The 21641-nt window shown below is 33.0% G+C and overlaps 1 protein-coding gene across 1 annotated transcript in view; it reads right to left on the bottom strand.

Moving 5' to 3' along the window:
• LOC148283775 (protein dissatisfaction-like) overlaps positions 1–21364 on the bottom strand; it is a 126752-nt gene extending 105388 nt beyond the window's left edge. The window contains exon 1 of the mRNA XM_088243284.1: positions 21295–21364. Within this exon, the coding sequence (XP_088099410.1) occupies positions 21295–21364 (70 nt within the window). The remainder of the gene's footprint in view (positions 1–21294) is intronic.
• Positions 21365–21641: the final 277 nt, after the last annotated feature.

Below are 21641 nucleotides of genomic sequence, written 5' to 3'. Positions count from 1 at the left end.
GTACAAATACGTATTTTTCTACCTACCAGATGAGATAACAGCCAGAAGTGGTTAGCCTTGAAATATTTAAAATACATTTGAAAAAGCTATTCCTGATATTTTTTTATACAAAAGTGTAATGCTATTAAAAGCCTATAAGATTTTATGAATTAACTCAATACAGCAGATATAAATAACAAGCATTCTTAGTATTTTGTCGTGTTAAACCGCTGTAGGTACCTATTACAAAAAAATACAAGTCAAAATCTAAACTAATGTAATGCTTGTCTTGTTGTAATAATGTCGAGCACGTTTATCTTTTATGCAAGTCAATAATCTCCCGAAAACCATCATTTAAACGGGAGATCTTAAAAAAAGGACTGAAAAATTACCTACTTATTACATTATATTAGTAAAGGTTAATTATTTAATGTATTATAAAATATGTCTTCGGACCAAGTCACCCGTCCCACTTCCTATTTTCCTAACGCAGCTCCACGTAACAATAATCACGCGTTCGAGTGACGGTCAAGAACTTTATGTCACAGTTCCAAACTTAAACTGCTGTTCCTCGATTAGCGCAGCACAAATTACGGCTAGAATGCATCAATGTCCCGACGGTGTCGTATTGTAAACTATAGTCCTTAAAATATAGCATGATTAGAATGACAGCTGTCAAACTAATTTCATTAGTGATGGGAAATTACTGATCACTGATCAAATCGATTTTATCAGATATTTCATGCAATCGTAAACTCTGTTTCCGAAGATTGATATAAAAAACGCAAAAACAAGCCTATTATAGTGTGTTTAACACAATTATTCACCAAAAATGAGACATTTATACTTTTTTCATGAACAACATCAAATTAATTCTTTTTTTATTCGATCAATTTACATTGATTAATTTGTCCCATCTCTAACGTTTTTGCAAAATGATGTAACCTTGTAAGGACGTCGTTAATAATTAGGTTTATTTAAGTTTATTTTAGTTTTAAAGTTGGTTTTATAAATTAATGTTGATTTATGTTTCAAGCATTGTATTACAAAAATAAATTATCACGCCAGATACAAATGATTTTTCATGTGTAACTCCTTTGACGTTACTACAAAGTTATGTCGTCACTTTTTCTGACAACTGTCATTCTAATCATGTTACATTTTAAGGACTACAGAGACATGATCTAGACTTTTTTGGTGTACCTAAGTCATTCTAGATTTAAACAATTTCTAAAATAGACAAGCTATTTTATTATTTTATCCTATTTTATTTTTCTTGTAACTGAAACATATTTTATTACTACTGAATAGTCTGAATGAGTCCACAAATAAATAAATATATATTTTTTTAAGTCTTGCGTTCGATTATTGAATATATTAATTAATTTATTTATTTAAACACTTTATATATATATAAATACAGTTTACGTTCATATGCATAAAGGCGGGCATATTGCTTTAAGGCAATTTCTTTTCACCACCCCAAAGGAATATGATGATTGAATATAAACTGAATATAAACCACTCGTTTTGAATTTTAAAAATTAAATAATGATATTTGACAATTTCGAATCTGCGGAAATCCGATATTAGCACATCCCTGAGGAAACTATTAGGAAAATCATCGTATATTATTTGTCACCTGGTTGCTTAATTAATTCAAGTTTGTCACGCCCAAGGCTAGGTGGGTAGGTAGGTAGGTACGGAGTGCATAAGTACCTACCAGAGGCGTGCGAGGAGTTTTTAGATTTATAATAACAATCGCTTTTATACAAATGCTTGTACTTTTCAATTGAAGTTACTTGCTAACTTAACTCATGTAGCCAAGTTATACAAAAGATGCGAATCTTCTGTTTTGGCAAAAATTTGTTCTTTTTATGAAAGCTCAACAGAATACAAATTAAGGGAAATTCTTGGAAAATTGAAATCTTCCATCTGTTCTGTATATTCATTCACTTAGAGACGGCCTGTCCTCGGCGTGTCTTTGACTCCAAATCCAATTTCAGTCGAATATTTATGACTGTCAACCTAATCACTTTGACTGTCCGCCACAATTTGACAATCGAACAAATTATTTCGACTATCGGAATCACTTTGATTGGACATTATTCCGACAACGCCAACGGTGACAATTTCACCCTAAAACTGACAATGTCTACTGCTTGTATGAATGTGCTACATTACAAAAATATGGCATATATCCATTATTCTTCTTTGTGTGTCTATGTCAGGTCCCACTGACGTTGACTATACCCTGAGAATATATGTCCGTGTCTTGAGCAGCTCTAAACAGCGCCACGACTGTTTTTATTCCCGTCCAGTCTTGTATGTTTCAACGTAAGATCTCCCCACACCTCGTTGACCCTTTGTTTTTCCTTTTATAATTAGGTACAGTAGTTCATACTTCTCTCCTCTAAACACATGCCCAAGGTAGGATAGCTTCCGCTCTTAGATATCTATCTGTTACGCTATTTATATACGTTAATTCAACCCATAGTCAATTTACGAAATGTTATTTAAGTTGGTACCTAAGTATGAACATACATAATTTTATGAATATTTTTGTTTTTTATTTTGTTTATTATGTTAATTATAATTAGGTTACTTGGTTTAATAACGTTTTTTTTATTGTCCTTATATTGTTAATTTTTTTAACTTTATTAAATATATTTCATAACTTTGTTAATCTTAGGCATGTTTCATATTTTTGTAAAATGTTTCCCTCGGCACGGGACACCCCAGTGAGGGAACATTATTATGTATAAAAAAAAGAATACAAATAATGTAAAAGTATAAATAAATAAATAAAGAAAATATTAGAGAAGGGAATATGGACGTCTCGGTATTCAGAAAGCGTACGAGTATAATCTATTATTGACAGGTTATGTGACCACTGTAATCTATAATTCCATCCATGTTTAGAACTGTTAATATCTTTTTGCTAGTAATCGACCCAAGTTTTGGCTTCAGTTTCGGTTTCCGCCAGTTTCAGCCAATAAAATTAGTTTCTACCAAAATGTGGTCAAAACTTTGGCTCAGATGAAACCTGCGGTCGGGATGTGTCGAATGACATTCGGCTGTATCTTATGGCTCGTGACCTGTGACCCTAGTTTGTTTCGGATTTCAGCCGGTAAGTGTTTAGTCATATAACAACGAACCAAAAGGCAATCAAAATAAGGAAATTTACGTATTAAATTTTTACATTTTATTCGATTTTGCATTTTATTTGACACTTTTTCTAATGAACTTGTGAGGTTTAACGACGGGTAAACAAAACGCCTAATTTTGGGAGTTTTGAGGTGATTTTTAACTTATTTAAAAGTTACGGTTTCGGTTAAAACTAGAACATATGCCAAATTCGGTTTAGGTTGAAAATCATGTTTCGGTAGTTCACTACTTTTTACATCCTTAATAATACTTCTCAGCGTAACAAGTATCTGTAAAGAATTTTGCATGAACCGGGTTGTCGTTTCGTGTTACTGTTGTGAATTCACGAATCAAAAGTCTAATGTTTGAACCCTGCTCTACTACAACGTACTACCCATTTTATAATGAAGAGCTATTTGTAACTTGTTTAAAATCGTCCTAAAATTCAAATATTAGAGAGATTGAAAATAAATAAAAAACATCATTAAATTATTATTTTAAAAAATATTTCAAACTAATTTACACAGTGCCCACGATTTCCTATAATTTTTCTCGCCCTTCTGGTTTTATTTTGATATAAGATTTATTGTAGAACTATGTTTGTACTTAGATTTTTTGTTAAACAGTTCTCCAAATGGCCTAATTTCTCATCAAACAAAAAAAGCATGAACCAAATATTTTTCATCAATATTTTTGGTTTCAATATTATTTTTTTAAATATCGGTAGAAATAACATGAAAACAACACATTTACAAGTTTTAATTCATTAGTAACCAAATACGTGTTTTCGGCATAAACTTAATATAAATTTTTTCGGTTCACTATTATTTAGATTGATTATAAAAACGCAGTTATTTCCTTAAAAACATGAATGAAAACAAAATTACTGTAAAAATGAATCTCGAATTTATTATGCGAACGCAAGTTAACATCAATAGCCTGGACGCCTCTGCTTCGTGAGAAGTTAGGACCCACAGCACAGAGTACCAGGACAGCATGACGACATGGGAACTGGGAACAGACTAATGTTCCCCCTATCTCCTTACCCGCGGGACATCCATTAGTAACAAGTGCCATCAATCGCTTGACGACTGCATTAAGTCTCGTACCTCCCCTGAGTGCCTTAATATTAAGCTCAACGTAAACGCATTTATTAGCTCCTCCAGATTCATACATAACCGTAGAACGCAACATTAATTCACGAAAACCGACGCTTTGTAGGTATTCAAATAGCACATCTATACCACTCGCAAAAACGATATAATATCATCGTAATCTTTCCCTTATTAGTATGTAAGGCGTTTCATTAGTAGGTACCTACCCAAATCAATAGACAATAATTTGTCTTTTTGTACCCAATTGAGTCTCAAAGCGGTGAGTTTACAATCACAAAAAACAGTCTCGAGAAAAAACACAATTTTATTATTCTGATCTCACTGGAAATCGAACCCAAAACTCTCGAGTGGGAGACAAATGTCTTCACCGCGGAGCCACAGTTAATTGTAGGTATATTTTAACAACATTACACAAGTTTTTATACAGACAATATAAATATATATTTTTTTTTAATTTGAAAATTTATTTATTAACCCTTACGGATTATTACATTCATTATACAAAAAAATATAAATATTTTTCATTCATACTCTGTTGTTCAAAATAATATATTTTACATCTTTTGAAAAGTTTATCGGAGTCTTTTGTTTAGTTTTGTCTGGTAGTTTATTGTATTTATTTTATTTTTATTTTTTTTAAAAAAAAGAAATATTTGCGTTCTTATGATTTACCCAAATATTTAATTTTGAGGGCCATTTTCAACGAGTTGTAAATAACTCACTATTAGAAAATGGAATCAAGTTGAGGTAAAGTGGGATTCGAACCACAGACCTTTGGTCCGTGAGTCCGAGACACTAGCCACAGGACCACAACCCAATCATAAATTATATATATTGTATAATTTCAGTCCCTGATTTATTAGTCTCGATTGTCCTTGTCTTGTTTTAGAAAGTTGTGTATAATATGTTTCTGATCTTCTCGTATTATGTCCATGTTGACTACAATTTTTCACAAGTTAATACATGTCCACCCTTTGTCCACCACAACTCAATTTCCATTTTTCCAGCACTTTATTAAAATTTTCAGACCATTTTCTAAAAGTGATTTACGACTTTTAGGAAATGGTCTAAAAATTGAAATATTCGAGTCAATAATAAGAACTCAAGAAAAAAAATGTTTTGCCTTTGATTGTTGTGAAATTACGCTGCAATCAAGTCATTTAAATTTATAATTTTCAATAACCGTTTCTTTTATTTCTGCACAGCGAAGGATAGTGTATGTAAGAGGAATAAGGCTTATGCTAGGAGAAAAGGTGGATTTTGTATTTAATTACACACATATCGTCGCCGGTCAGGCAAAAGTCAGTAACCGAAAAAACATTATTTTGAGGAATCGCAATTTGCAAGTTTGTAGACCAAGGAAAAATAGGATTTTTGTGTTTCGGAGATTTTATGTGCACAACATAATTCATTCATGTCTTTTAGTAAATTATTTTGGGAACTTTTTCCTTCTGATATTTTCAGAAAGATATTAATAAGACAAGGTGGCTAAAATTTGGTCAACTGAATTTTGCTTGTTTCTTCTGGACAATGGACTGATTGCGTATGTTCCTTATACTCGCGCGCCGTAATTTAAGCCCTTCCACTGTGGTATCAACGCTAAATCAGGGTCATTTTTGTATGTTAAGTCATATTGATAGCTCCTCTCAGGTAAAAAATACTGAAAAAGAAAATCGATTGGAAATAAGTCCGCCTTATAGTGTAGTGATTGGCGAGTTCGCCTATCATGTATGAGATCCTAGGTTCGATTATCGATTGTGGATGCGACATATTGGTTATAAAAGTAGTTGTGCACCGCAATATTTATTTTTTGCCGGACTGTCACCTTAAACGTAAGACTGATTACCTGACCTTACAACTAACAAAAATAATCTAGTTATGCCGCAGTTGGAGTACTAATGCGGTCCCTAATGGGAAATGATGATGACGATGATAAAAAGTTAATTCTTTCGAATATTTACGTTTGTTAATATACTAATGTAAAATGATGCTACATATTGCTGTAATTTAATCTCTCACTATCAGTTGTTTTATCTACGTTAATCACAAAATATCCATAAATAAAGAAGAATTCTACGAATCATTTGAATTGATAACTATATGCAGTAGTACATAATATATATATATATATTAAGAGTACTAGTACAAATGTACATTTCCTAGTACTTGACGATATGGAACAATAAAAAATGTGTTTATCGCTTTATAAAAAAAAACATGAGCATAGATACATTCCATCAAAATCTTTAATAACCTATTTTTATATGGACGTAACAGAAAGTTTTTTTGTAAAACTTTCAAATTTATAAAAAAAATAAAAAAATTAAAAACATTCGAACCCCACTCTACTTTCTATACCCATTTTTTAAAAGTGAGTTATCTAAAACTCGACGAAATTGCCCCCAAAATTGAAACATTTGGGTCAGAACACGGATGTCTTTTTATTATGCTTATTTTTTTTTAAATTGAAATAATGTACGTACTTACACAAACAAAAATAGCCGAATAGTCAACAAATGTTTAACGATATAGTTAGTGCCTACCGAAACTCGAATTTTGGTATCTCAAATTTTTTTTTCTTAACGGTGAAGAAAAATGCAAACATTGATTTAAGATTCCGCAATAGACCCTGTTTTAAAGAGGACTATTGTGGGTTCATTTATTGTTTGTCAACAATTGTTATTAATTTACTAATATATAATTTTAAACAACATTTATTGATGATTTTGTACCAATTGTGTTGGAAACAAAAAAAAACTAAATAATATTTGAATATTTGTGTGGAAAATACATTTTTTTATAATGACAAACACCGATAAACTCTTACTTTGTTTTCAGGGCCGCGATTACAAAAGAAAGTTAGCAAAGTTGTCGTAATAGTCCAAAAAGTAAAATTGATTTTCCGGACGAAAATGTGTATTTATTTGAAAACTCGAAGCATATTTGTCGGAAACCTGTAATCTGATATGATTCGAAAACTCTTTTACACGAAACTTTAGTATTTATATTGAAAGCTCGATTTTACTTTATTGACAGCTGAAAATGACTCTAGCATATCAATACACGAATATTAATAAATTTCAGGTTATGTAATAAATATAAAGACGGTTTTTAGTTGTGTGTAGATGTATTATTTACGAAAATGGGGAACATTGGTCACACGTCATTTTACTCCGCGAATAACATTGCTCTTGAGTGCTTTTAGACGTCCCACGTCCTAATGAACTGTACATTAGTGAACTCTGTGAAAGCTTTGTACCTTTCACCAGGAAGAAATGTGACAACCATTCTTTCAAAAAATATACACATGCCATGAGTTATATAGTCCTCGATCCAGACTGCTATTTATGTTAACTTTGATAAACCGAATGCCCGCAAAAACTTTGTTTTATACTGCGAACATAACCATTAATTTATCCATCTCCTAATCCGTCTTCATTAGAGAAACGCAGAACTAACCAAGTTGTGGTCCTTTAGTAGTATTGAGAAGTCACAGATCAAAGATCCGAGGTTCGAACACGCGTCTAAAGTTATCATTTGAACAAGCCAAGTAAGGCTTGAGTGAGGGCGGTAAATAACTACACCTTCTCATCTCAGATATTTGTTGAAATATTGATCAAACCCTCATCTAAATATTTTCTGAATCTTTTCCTTCATTGCTTGCTTTTTTATTTATTTTTTACATAAAACGCCTTTAGACCTAGGTATCCATGTAAAATAAAATTGATTAGTTAGAGGCAGCTTTCAGTCCATGCTATGTATCATCAAAACGAAATTAACATTTCCCTCACTAAGCATCCAAAAATTACACATGATCCTAACGGGGGGACCATACGACCCCAGCGCCTACTTGTATATGGCGTCAGGAGAATAAAACGTTGGAAGTGTTTATGACCGCGCAATAATTTATTCATGTTTTCGCGGTACACATATTTTACTCATTTGTGTATTTTATTCATTTTTGTTAGTTGGCCGAATGCTTATGTACATAGAGTAAAATTGACCCTTGTATTATTTACGTCTTTTTTTGGTTTAATATTAAAAAACATCCATGTCAAAATTTAAAAACAAAAACAGGAAAATGTTTCTTTCTATTAATTTGACGATTACAAAAAATATACGGCAAATAGCTTTAATAATAGTTGAGTTATTGAATTAAAATCAATCTATGGGGGATTCGAATCCCCCCCTTCGGTCCGGCTAGGTTAATTTAATTTACCACTTCTTCTTTTTTGAAAGCATTTTTACATATTGATTTTGTTGGTGAAAGAATTTTTTTTGGTGAAAATATTTTTGTGATATATTTAGTTATAAAGGTGTTTAATCTGCTTTGTTTCTCTGTTGTTATTAAAATGTGTTTTTTTTTTAATAAACACTAATTTTATTTAAGACCCGAATTGAGTTGTAGTAACTCCTGGGAACGTAATTTATATATGAATCAAATTGTAAAAATAGTTGTATTATTTTCTCTTGAAAATGGCGAGAAAATAATGTAAGCCTTTACCAGCAATGGTTTTATTTTGTAGCCTGTACAAAAGCGCAGCAGGCTCTGGTCTCCCTCTTATAGTGGAGTGGAAAATTGCGATCAAGCTTGTCGTAACATGGTTTAAGTTGCTCTATTTTGTGGGGTAAAGCTTCTTTTTACGTCGTCTTGAGTCTACACACCGCAACAGGGGAGATATACTCGATACCCATACAAAGTACCTCACATGAAAAACAAAACTAAGCTGAATATCTCTGAAAATAAAAGCTTTCAGAAACCGTGCAAACAGTGACATTCAGTTGAAATAGAAGGAAAGTGAAAAAATTCAGTCGAGTGGTAAAAGTGGTTGATAATGTTGGTTGGTAAGAGACTGAAAATTTCTATTAAATTTTCGTGTTTCTCGTCAACCAAAGTGGTTTGATTAATTTATTTATTTGTTTATATATTTATTGAAAACCCCCCATATGGCTTTTATCTTTATGGATATACACATCCTCATATGCACAAACTTAAAATGAAGAGTAATAATAACTATCTTTTATATTATTCATTCAATCAGAGGCCCCGATGTTGTCGCAATATTTCACAAATAAGGTCCATGTTTTGTATTTTTAAAATTTTATTTTATAATTGTATAATTTCTTCTAGTATCTTCAGACATTATTTTTCGATTAGTGATTAGAGTTCTTTTGCTTTCGCAGTAATTTTACCCCCGTAAGCTTAATCTGTAAGAACGGATAATTGAAAAAAATTGATTCCAAAAACTGTTGGCTGCTAGTTAATAAATATTATTCTTAAGGTGCATTTATTTATATACAGAATTACCTAATTTGTAATATCTTCAATTTTATTAATGCTTACCAATCTAGATCGTTAGTTATATCAATTCATTCATCAATCTTTTTTTTACACCTAATGGTGTATCTCGATCATTTTTGTTACATAAAGGAATGATGAAAAGTCTTTCACTGCAGATATCAGTCCAGTGCGTCGGAGTTAAGTATTTTTCAAAATAGACAAAAACAATTATAATCTAAACTCAAATAATATTAAATGTACAAAAAAACTGTATCGGAAAGAGATTTATGTAACTGAATTTATTACACGTAAACATCGTTTCAAGTCATGTTTGCAATATGGTCATTAATTTATTATGTATAGGTAAGACCTAAGCCAATTTCAACAGTGACATGAAGAAACATATACAAGAAACTGAACAAAACGAACATAAAATTATGCAGCAAAGACAAAAAAGGGCAATAAAATAATAGTATACAACATATTCATGAACCCGAAAAACATATATGTATAAGACTTTAAGCTAAACCATGCCCACCTATCTTCATCCCACACTGTTTTAGTGGATGAGAGATTTCCGAAAAACCGCAAGATCTATCCCAAAAAATTCCAAATAACAAATTGAAGTTGCTTTTAGAAGATTTAATACATATCAGATGTTGACTTCTGGTGACATGGTTGGGAACGTGAAAATAAAACAGAGATGGGACATCACTTATAGCATTAAGCATTTTGAAAATGCATATAATGTCCATCTCAGTCAGACAATATGTGACATTAGCCCTTCATATAATTTGACAAACTCACAGTGAAACGTTCAATGAATACAGAAGAGTTGAATTGAATTAAAATCGCGGTATGCGAAATTAAATTTTTATAGAGTTTATGGTCAAAAAACTTTGTTTTTTAGTATGAGCGAAACCGATAGGAAGATCCACGGTCCTCAAAACGGTTTTCGAGTATGTAGAGGGAGTGCTTTCACTGTTTATTTGACAAAAAGTACAATTTGAATAGTTGAATGTTTAATAACCCCATTAATAACACGACGCCTTATAACCGTACACTTAAAATTACAAATGGCACCATTATCGCTTATTTAAGGGCGTATAAAAATGAAGAAGACTTATATAAATATTTGCCTAAAAGCAAAAGCGCTCTTTCAGCACAAGAACAAATCAAACTCCTCTGAAATAATAATACAGGCCACCCGTGCTGAAAAAACATTCATAATGAATGAAATAACAAAGCTTTTTCTTCTAAAACACAGTAGGAGAGATTGCAAATATGTTGCCAGGCGTGCAACAAAATAATTCCAGAGAAAAATATTAAAAAAAACAAAAAACGTTTTATTCGATTTAAAGTGATGCTCACAATAAAAAAAACTGTTCAAGTTATGACGTTGTGTATGGTTAGCGTAACATATATTTTTTCAGAGTGAAGAGTCAAAGTTACCTAAAGATTCATTTTAAATTTATTGACCGGGCATCAAATTTTTTTTCCGCCAAAGCAAACCAGCATTTGTAATATTTTGGACTGTGAACAATAGAAAATTTATTCGGAATTGTGAAACATAAATTAAAATCCGGAAATATGAAAATTTGAAGAAGTGGCACTCGAGAAACTGATCTAACGCGTGGATGTTCGAAAAATGTATAAAATTATAAATATCTCGAAAACTGAGTGAGGTGAGTCATGAGCTGGCCCAACTCCCCTTAAAAGGAATACCTTGGATTATGGGACACCATGTATATTTAATTGACTTGAATTTCAAAGTTATACTACATAATATTATCCGTAACATCTTAAGCTCAAACCCCACTAGAGCGGCCCTGTGCGGCACTGCACGACGCGTCGCAGCAACACGAAATATTATTTCCACTGTTTCAGATTAAACAATCAGCACTACAGCTGCGCTACACTGCGTGACACTCTTGAACACACTTGAAGAGCAAGGGATAAATATTTTTTCATACTATTTTAGTCCATTTTTATTATTAATTATTCGTTTTTATAGCCACGGGATATAAAAAAAGTAACTATAGGGCCTATGATCTGTCATCCACCGACTAGTATGGTTTTTAAGAAATTTAAACTATGTGTTTACGATATTTACAAATATAAAGTATCTGAAATTTAAATATGTGGGCGTGGAGTATTTTGTGAAATATTTTTACAAAATACCTAAGAGGCCAATAGTTTATCAATTGGCACTACGCCTGAACGTTGTTTTACCCGTTACTATATCTAATAACATACTCGTATTTGTTGGCCTCGTGATGTAATGGTCAGCGCGCTTGCCTACCATGCGAGAGGTCTCGGGTTCGATTCCCGACATTGTTGATACCAAATATTTATTTAAAAGAGTTTTTTTACATAAGAATAAGTCCCCGGACTGGTACTTGAAGCGTAAGACTGATCATCTTACCTTAATGTAACAAAAATGATCAAGATACGCTGTGATTGGTGTACCAATGCGGTGCTCTATACACCATTAGGTGCGGAAAGGGAATGATGATGATGATAATGCTCGTATTAAACTAAAAACATTAACGGACATCATAAAGGCGTTTTCGCAGGAAAAAATCGGCATTCCCTGCGGTCGACTTTCAGCAGAGTAGGAGTCAAACCATTATTTTTCACAGCCTTTGTAGTGTAAACTGCTTAAAAACCACACCAGTCTTAAGACGTCAAGAGAGCAATGAAACCAGTTATTAGTACATCAAAAGTTGACTAGTGTCAACATGTCATTTATTTGCACAAATTTACTATACAAGGTTACTTATTCTGCTCATGATTGAACACCCATGTTTTGGTACAATTTCAACAGTGTTCATCATCATTTCTTTTCCGCACCAAATGGTGCATAGGGCACTGAATCAGTACACTAATTGCAGCGTGTATTAATATACTCTTCTTTTTACTTTGTTTTCAATGTTTTTTTTTAAATATGTGAGCTTTAAAAAAATCCTAATATTTTTTTTCTAAAAGCTATTTAAAAAAAAAAATATGATCTCTAAATAGAGTAAATCTTTAATTTGTCAGACTAGCATCCTTTCCACAAACCCCTATCCCTCCCCAAAAAAAAGGAATAAATACATGTCGATGTCGAAATATATGACGATGTCGGTCACGACGAAACCCGGTCACTAGTAAAAAAAATTATAAAATAATTATAAATAAAAGTGGAAAAAAACTATAAAGTATTATTATTATTATTATAATCAATAAATACATATTTGACTAACGAAGCGATACGCACAAAAGGCGGATAAGGGAAGCGGCTGGGTAGAAGAGGGTTAGGGGTTTGTGCAGGGACTGCTTGTCCGAGAAATTAAGGATTTAAGTACTACATTTTGAGATTATATTTTTGTTTTTTTTAAATGACTTTTTGGAAAAAAATTATTAGTATTTTTTTAAAGCTCACCATGAGTTTCGTTTTGCCGTCTGGCCCTGAAAAACCATGTACACAAAAAAATTACTGCATTCTTTGCTAGATTTTTCCTTTTTTCTATGTTTTTTGCTTTACAGGTATATGATCATTCTGACTAAGGTACCAATACAGGGACTATGAAATATATCATTGTAAAAACCCGCTTTTAAATAAATATTACATATTAACCATATCGGATATCGAACCCGAGACCTGTTGCATGGTAGACAAACGCGCTGAACATAACACCACGAGGTCGACAACAGTGTTACTTAACGAAATAAACTGGAGATCGACAAGAGTGTAGATACATAAACACAGAAATAGATAACCACCGTTTACAATTTTCATCCAAATTGATTGTCTCTAACGGCTTACCCCATTCGACTAATATACAAGAAATATTTTTATTCTTAAATATTTTAATTTATTCTACGAGTCCGCCGTTGAACCATGTATACCATTGTTTTATTTTTGTATTTATCACATTGTATATTATGATTAAAGAAGATTTATTTTTAATATTATTAATTTGTTCAAACCTTTCAAAACTATGAGCGTAATGAATTCATACATAAAAAATGCGTTCCTTCCCATTTCATTTTCGGAAGTGAGCGCATCAATAAAAGCAACCAGTGTTATCAATTTATAACATTTTTATCGATTCTCTAAAAATGTTTGTTTGTCAAGTGATTTTTAAATATAATTCCATGAACAATGTATGATATTCATTTAATGTATATTAGTCAGTAAATAAAGTAGCAATATGACTATTTAGAAATCTTTTTTTTGAATTTGTGATAATTTGATTTGGAATTCCAGTTATTATGACTAATTGTAGCTATTTTTTTTTAATAGCAGCTACTTTTTATGAATCTGTGAACCGAGTTTGCAGAATTTTGGTGATGTTTTAATGCTACATAATATATCCAACAAGTTTATCATAAATGCCTACGCACGGTCTAAGCACACGGTTCTTAAAGTATTTTATAACCATTGAAACGATTTGTGGTTTATTTAAGTAGATATATTTTTTACAGGTACAAGCCATCAGGTTGTATTTTCATTTATATTTTAATTCGAAATATGGCTTAAATACACGTGGAAAAGGCTGGCGAATTTTAAAAAAGCACATGTTTGTGAAGAAATTTTAGATACGATACCCAGACTATACCTAGTACCTGTAACAGATAAGGAAAACATAGATTAATATTCTTTATCATTCGTATGACGTTCGAAATGTCCGTTCGAATATGGATTTATTAAACATTTATCTACTAACTTCTGACTTCTGATCCATTGATTACATAAGTGAGATAATCTATCTTCTATCATCAATATACAGGGTTCATTAACCCTGTCACATCCAAAACCATGATGATCAGTATAAGCAAGAAGACATATTGGCACATTTAATAATTTTTTTAGAACGAATAAAATTTAAAAAAATAAAATGTCAAAAAAGCAAACGGTTGCCTACTTCTGCAGGGGAGAAACGAGTAGGGGGGAGGGGGGAGTCTGATACTGCGCCGCGCTCATAGATGCGAATTCAATCATTCACGCGAAATAAGCAACCATTTGTTTTTTAAATATTTTATTTTTTAAAAATTTCTTGGTTCTAAATATTTTTTTTAATATTCTAATATGTCTTCTTGCCCATACTGATCATTGTGGTTTCGGATGTGACAGGGTTTAAAGAACACCCTGTATATATAAATGAATGTATGAAAGTTTGTCATTTATAGACTCGATAACTACCGGACCAATTTACATGAGGTAACTAATTCAATTTACGTGACTTAGGTTTGTAAATAATAATATCTTCAATATGTTCAATGGAAAAAAAAGTTAGGAGAGAATATGTGTTTTTCATCGAACTTCCAGGGTCGACTGAATTGCATATTCCGAAAATTTCGGAGAATGTTTTTTTTTGTGCATCAAAAAAGTTTGTATTTTAACGTTTACAAACATCAATTATTTTTAATGGATACTGAATTGATTAATTTTCTTACGAGTTCTTCATTTCTACATATTAAGTTATTTTTTATGGATTTTTAGTAATGCTCTTATAATTTCAACCAATATTTGATACATTTTTGAAAAACGGATTCTTACACAGAATGCACCACTGTTGGTTAGTAGCGCAAAGCTTGACATTTGCAAAAAGAATTCTTTATTTGAAAAAAAAAATAGTTTATGTTTTGGAATTAACCTAATTATATTCAATATTTAAATATTAGTTTTGGAATTCAATCATAAACAAGAACCTAGGTACCTAGATATCTATGAAAAGTCTTTTTCCGGACATTTTTGGCAAACTTTTACGACACAATCTTTTTTCTATTTTTTTTATTTTTTTTTGTTTTAAATAAATATTTGCGTTCTTATGATTAACCCAAATATTTAATTTTGAGGGCCATTTTCAACGAGTTGTAAATAACTCACTATTAGAAAATGGAAATCGAGTTTAGGTAGAGTGGGATTCGAACCACAGACCTTTAGTCCGTGAGTCCGAGACATAGCCACAGGACCATAACCCGATCTATTGTTTATTATTATTTATTTATTTATTTACTGACGGACTTAAACAGTCCATTCCAATAATGGTAAACGTATTTTCTTATACTAAATACGAGTACACTACTACTACTACCATCACGCCATTTCCCCGTAGGGGTAGGCAGAGAGAATGGACCGCCACACACGTCTATCCTGGCATACACTCCTAGCCTCTTCCACATTCATACATCTTGTCATACATGCCCTTCGGTTCTGTCTGCTTTTGACATGACCAGACTTAAGATTTTGGTTTATCTGATCATGCCACGTCTTCCTTGGTCGTCCTCGTCTAACGTTGCCGTTCATTTTTGCCATAAATACTTGTTTTACCATTCTCTCGTCGTCCATTCGTTCTACGTGACCAAACCATCTCAGAGACCCTTTCTTAATCTTATCAATTATACTTGTCTCAGATTTACAATCTCGCCTGATTTCATCATTCGTAACCCTGTCATACATTGTTTTCTCACACATTCGTCTAAGAGATCGCATTTCAACCGCGTTCACTCGGCTTTCATCCTTCCTCTGCTAGTTCCATGTTTCACTTCCATACATAAGTGTTGGGACTAAAACTCCGTTGTGCACTGCCAGTTTAGCTTTGATTGACATATTTTTATTAGAAATTACTGTGCTTAGTGCTCCGTTCATTTTGTTGCCCGCATTCACTCTTCTTTCAACATCTTTTTCTACTCTTCCATCTCTTGAAAACATGCTTCCCAGGTACACAAATTCTTCTACTTGCTCGAGACATTCGTTGTTTACATTTATTATGCAGTCAGTAACCTGACTATCCCTTTCAAATACCATCACTTTTGACTTACTTTCGTTCATCGCCAATTCGCTCTCCAGGCATACATCATACATTCTAGAGACTATTTTCTGCAAATCAGCCTTGCTGCTTGCTAACAGAACTGCATCGTCAGCATACAACAAGCAGCTTACTGAAAAATTATCAATTTTTGCTCCAATACCCATACATTCTATCTCTTTCATACAGTTGTCCATGTATAGATTAAACAACCATGGTGACATTACACATCCCTGTTTCACGCCTTTTGAGATCGCAAACCAAGATGTAAATCCCCCATTAACTCTTATACACGCTGAACTCTCCTCATAGAGAGACGATACTGCACGTATAAGTTTATTGTTTACTCCATACTTTTCCAACACGCCCCACAATTTCATTCTATCTACTTTATCATACGCTTTTTGCAAATCGACAAATGTGCAGAATAGTTTTTGACTTTTTGCCAAAAACTTCTCCGTTAGCATTCGCAGCGCAAAAATTTGATCCGTGCATCCACGTCCACTCATAAAGGCTCCTTGCACGTCCCACACTTTGCCTTTCGTCACCTTTCTTACTATCTCGATTATAATTTTCCCATACAGTTTACCGACAGAACTCAGAAGACTGATGGCCCTATAGTTTCCACATTCCGCACGAGATCCCTTTCCCTTATATAAAGGCATGACAACTGCCTTCCTCCAATCCAACGGCGTATGTCCTTCCTTTAGGCAGAGATTGAAAAGTCTGTGCAGCCATGTACCCACGATCTGGCCACCACTCTTCAGATATTCCACAGCAACCTTATCATACCCAACGGATTTTCCGTTTTTCATACTTTTCAGCGCACTCTATATTTCTACCATGCTTATCTCACATGACCTATTATCACTCGTATCTTCCTCTGCACAACCAAGCTGTTGCTCAGGGACACTTTCAGTACTTTCGTATACTTCCATAAAGTATTCCATCCATCTCTCTTTCACTCCTTCGTCATTCGTTAGCATTCGGCCATCTTTTGATTTTATCGCTTTAATGTTTCCACTTTCGGAGGAGTTCTTTGTCTTTTTCACCTCTTTCCAAAACAGTTTTATGTTTTCATCAAAATGAGTGGACAATTTTATACCTTCCTCTTCGTTTAGTCGTTTTTTGCGTTCTTTCACTCCATTCTTAACCAACCTCTTGCATACTTTATAACTACTTTTCGCACTTTCATACTCGCTGCTATTGATGTCACTAATTGATATAAGCTTCATCCATGCATTCTTTTTTTCCTTTACAAGGTCTTTAATACTATCATCCCATCATGCATCTCCTTTTTTTCCTTTTCGGGACGCCATTCCGCATACACTCTTTGCCGATTCACACAAGCACGATTTAAATCGTACCCACATTTGGTCGATATTGACTTCTAATTCATTCTTTCCTAAACTTTCGGTTAAATCCCGTTCATACTTCACTCTTACATTCTCGACTTGCAACTTTTCAACCTTGACTCTAGACGAAGTTGTCACAGTTTTCGTTCGTGAGCGCCATCCACGAAATAGAATCACTCTGATATAAAATGCAGCTTAATAAAATTAAAGCTAGGACAAAAAAATAGAAAAATAACTACCTGAAGACAAGATCTGGTCTATCTTAGTTCTTTCTTTTCTTTTGGTTTCGAATCAAATGTCAAGGCCAAGTCAAAGGTTTAAGAATGACTAATTCGCGTAAGGTGGGTGTAATGATTTTAGAAGGTTCAGGGTAAAACGCGGTCTGGCTTTTCTTCCTTAACACGTATTCTCGTATTTTCTCCATGAATTATGGCACTACACTAGTGATTTTTGCATTATTTTGATTTGAGCACGACGAAGCCTCTTAGCTAATCGCACGAAGAGATGAGACGAAAAAATAACCCTTATTACAAATATATGAATAACTCAAAAAAGACAAAAATAAATCATGTGTGTGCCTATTTACGAAAATACGTTTGCTGGACCAGCTTATAGCAGGCAAGCCAACGTTCGGGAATATTAATAATTGTTAGTTTTACCTAACTGTGTATTTAGTAGATGAAGTAATTGTTATTTTTGTTAATAAACCATGAATATTATAATTGTTTTATTATTATTATTGTTATTTACATTATTACTTATCAATGAAAAGTCTTTTTTCTTTTATCCGAATAGTTTTTGCACGCTTTCACGACACAATCAGGCATATGAAAAAAAATATTTTGGTTTTGAATTAAATCGCAAGCTCACGTCAAAACACGGCTGGCGATTAAAGAGTGATTAAATTCGCGTTGGGCATGGGTTAAATGTCAGAATTTTAGAGAGCTCAGGGTAAATTGCGCCTTTACTTTTCTTCATAAACACGTATTTTCTCCATGGATTATGGCACCAGATAATAAGTTTTGCATGGTTTTGATTTGAGCACGACGAAGACTCAAAACCAATCGCACAAGTCATAAAAATAGCTCAAAAAAGTCCAAAATAAATAACGTGTGTCCTTATTTACGAAAAAAACGTTTGTTCAACCAGCTTATAGCAGGGAATCCGCCGTTTGGGCAGGTCTACGTCTGTTGGGTCCGATAGTTGTTTATAAATAATAAGTCTGTTTTATCAAAACTTGCTATGGAATTAAAAAGTATTTAAAGTAGGTATTTTTATAAATAATGTATATTAATTTGCACCAAGATTACAAATACAATATTATATTCTTGTTTGAAATTATAATTTATTTTAAAAGTTGAGGTACCATTTTATTAGTAAACAATTGTAAAATTAACAATATTTTGAGTTTGTCCAAATTTTTGTCAACAAGGACTGGATTCAACTCCCTGGAAAGCTGTTAATATTAACAGATTACAAATTACAACAGAGATGAAGCGATGTGTAAAGTGGCCACTTAAACCAGCCAATGACATGTCATAAGCCCCGTAGATGCCTAGACTTCCTACCTTCACTTAAATATTCTTAATTTCTGTTGTAATATGTTATTTGTAATATTAATAAAAAGTATTCCAAAATTTTAATTATTTATTATTTTATATTTCATTTGATAATTGTTTGAAGTCAAAAATGTTGCATTAATTTAGATAATTTTAGGTATGCAGGTTGTGTCAATTTTTATTATTACTTTTGTGCTTTTCATAAATATTGCTATCTAAATATTAAACTTTTCATAGTACATTTCCCAATGGATTTAATAATATATAAATAAGATAATATAATAAAATAAAAGTACGCGCATTTGCTTTTTTTTCTTTTTTTTCTTTTTTTAAAATAAATATGAATATCCCAAATTATACTAGTTTTGTCGCACCCAAGTACGGGCCGGGAACCGTTGTGCATTGGTTTGTTTTGTGTTTAAAATAATTAAATTTTCATCAGATCTGGCAGCACCCGCTTGACAATCCAAGCAAACAGAGAGCTTCCCGCCGCGCCACAGAAAAAGTCCCGCTAAAAATGTTCGATCACGTTCTGCGGCCTAACGCAGCCACCCCCATTAGTTTATAAGTGGCAAATTGTTGATTTAGAGATTTTCTACGGTTAATTCTTTCTTTCGCTCTTTGCACAGAGTACTTACCCAGCTTTTCTAATATACTTAGATAATATCCTGATTGCCATCGGCGCGGCGTAGGTAACTGACTAACACGAACATTATAATATCGGCTATTGCCAGAAACACCTACCTACCTACTCACCCAAGTCGCATTTTTGGCAATAGGATAGTTTTTCATAATTTTCGCGTAGGTAACCTACTTAATGACAAGTTCTGAAATGTAACGCAATCATGATTATAATAATGAGTAATCGTTGAAATTTATTGCAAAATCGAGGGAAAACATTATTGAGAAGGGAATATGAAAGTCTTGGCATTTAAATGACTTACGATCGGTCGTTGGCTGGTTATCACTGTCATATGCAACATTCGCCATTCTGTGTATGTTCAAACAGCCACATTTCCACAACCTTTATTAATGTGGGTGAGATTCATCTGGCTAAATTATTTCACCCACTATAAAGCGCCTGAAAATATTAAATGTAAACATATTTATGCTATGTCCGTTTTTTTTCAAATTTAAAAATAACCACCAAAAGAATAACAAAATGACTAAGGTCATTCGAAAAAAAAATTTCTTTATCTCCGATATTGTGCTTACTTTTATGTTGTTTAAGTACATTATTTTATTTCATTCCTAGCCTTCAAAACGGAATGCCAAGTATACGAAAGTGAACCTTTTCGGCACCACCTTCTGTAAAAGGAGGTCATAAAAAAATGAAGAAAATATAAAAAACATAGGAGAGAAAATTGGAGCTTAGCAAAAACACACGTCGCGGAAAAAAACGTTTCACAAAATGCACCGAGCTGTACTGTTATTTAATAAGGAAATACCATTAGAAGATAATAAATAAAAAAAACATTTAAACGTGAAAACAGTTAGTGTGTAGCAGATAAATTAGCTCTTAAAAGGTCATTGTATTCGAGTTGGAGTTTAAAGATTATTTTTTTTAAGTGTACGTATATTGTTTAGAAATGTTAATAATTAATATATATTTTAATAATAATTATATATGAGTTAATATTAGGACATTCGTATATTATATTTGTACTATTTTAAGACCAAATAAAAATTTAAAAAATCATTTTAAAAAAGATTAAAAATAAATGACCAATTTAACCGAACCCGCTTTCGCAAGTATTGCACCCGAAGATTGGCGTATTCAGTGCAAGCACGTTGTTACGGACATCAATACGGAAAGCGGCCCTTATAGGGATCATCGCGCTAAACTATGTATTTAGAGTTAGGGATCTCGGTATATGTTAAAAAATGAGCTGCTCCTCCAATATTTGTCACATTCGGGGGTGGCCTTTTCCATACCGAGGCATTTAAAAAAGGTATTTAGTTTATAAATTAGTAAAATAATATTTTTTAATAAACATTGTTGCGCGCTGCACTGCCGCCGCTCGAATGCCGTAAGAACTGGAGGGGGTATTGCCTATATACGTGGAGGGAGGGAGACAGATAGAGCGGGCGGGCGGCCTTCTCTATCGCTCTCTCTCTCTCCGCGCGGCATACGACGGCTAGGCCCGGTCGGCGGGGTGAATGGTGGGGCACGTAGCGCGAACGGTATATGACATGCACATTTAAATATACAATCCACCGGCGCGATTTTTCTGGACGTCGCCAAAGCTTTCGACAAAGTCTGGCACAACGGACTTCTCTACAAACTTCATCAAACTGACATTGACCCTCAACTATATGGACTTCTAAAATCTTTTCTTAAAAACAGATCATTTAAAGTTAAATTAAAAAAACGCCTCATTCACCATCAGACGAATGACAGCCGGAGC

This window comes from Micrasema longulum, unplaced genomic scaffold, assembly GCF_059751315.1.
Source record: "Micrasema longulum isolate JH-2025_06_02 unplaced genomic scaffold, ASM5975131v1 h1tg000198l, whole genome shotgun sequence".
NCBI classification, from domain to species: domain Eukaryota; kingdom Metazoa; phylum Arthropoda; class Insecta; order Trichoptera; family Brachycentridae; genus Micrasema; species Micrasema longulum.
This window is presented reverse-complemented; position numbering and strand designations above follow the sequence as displayed.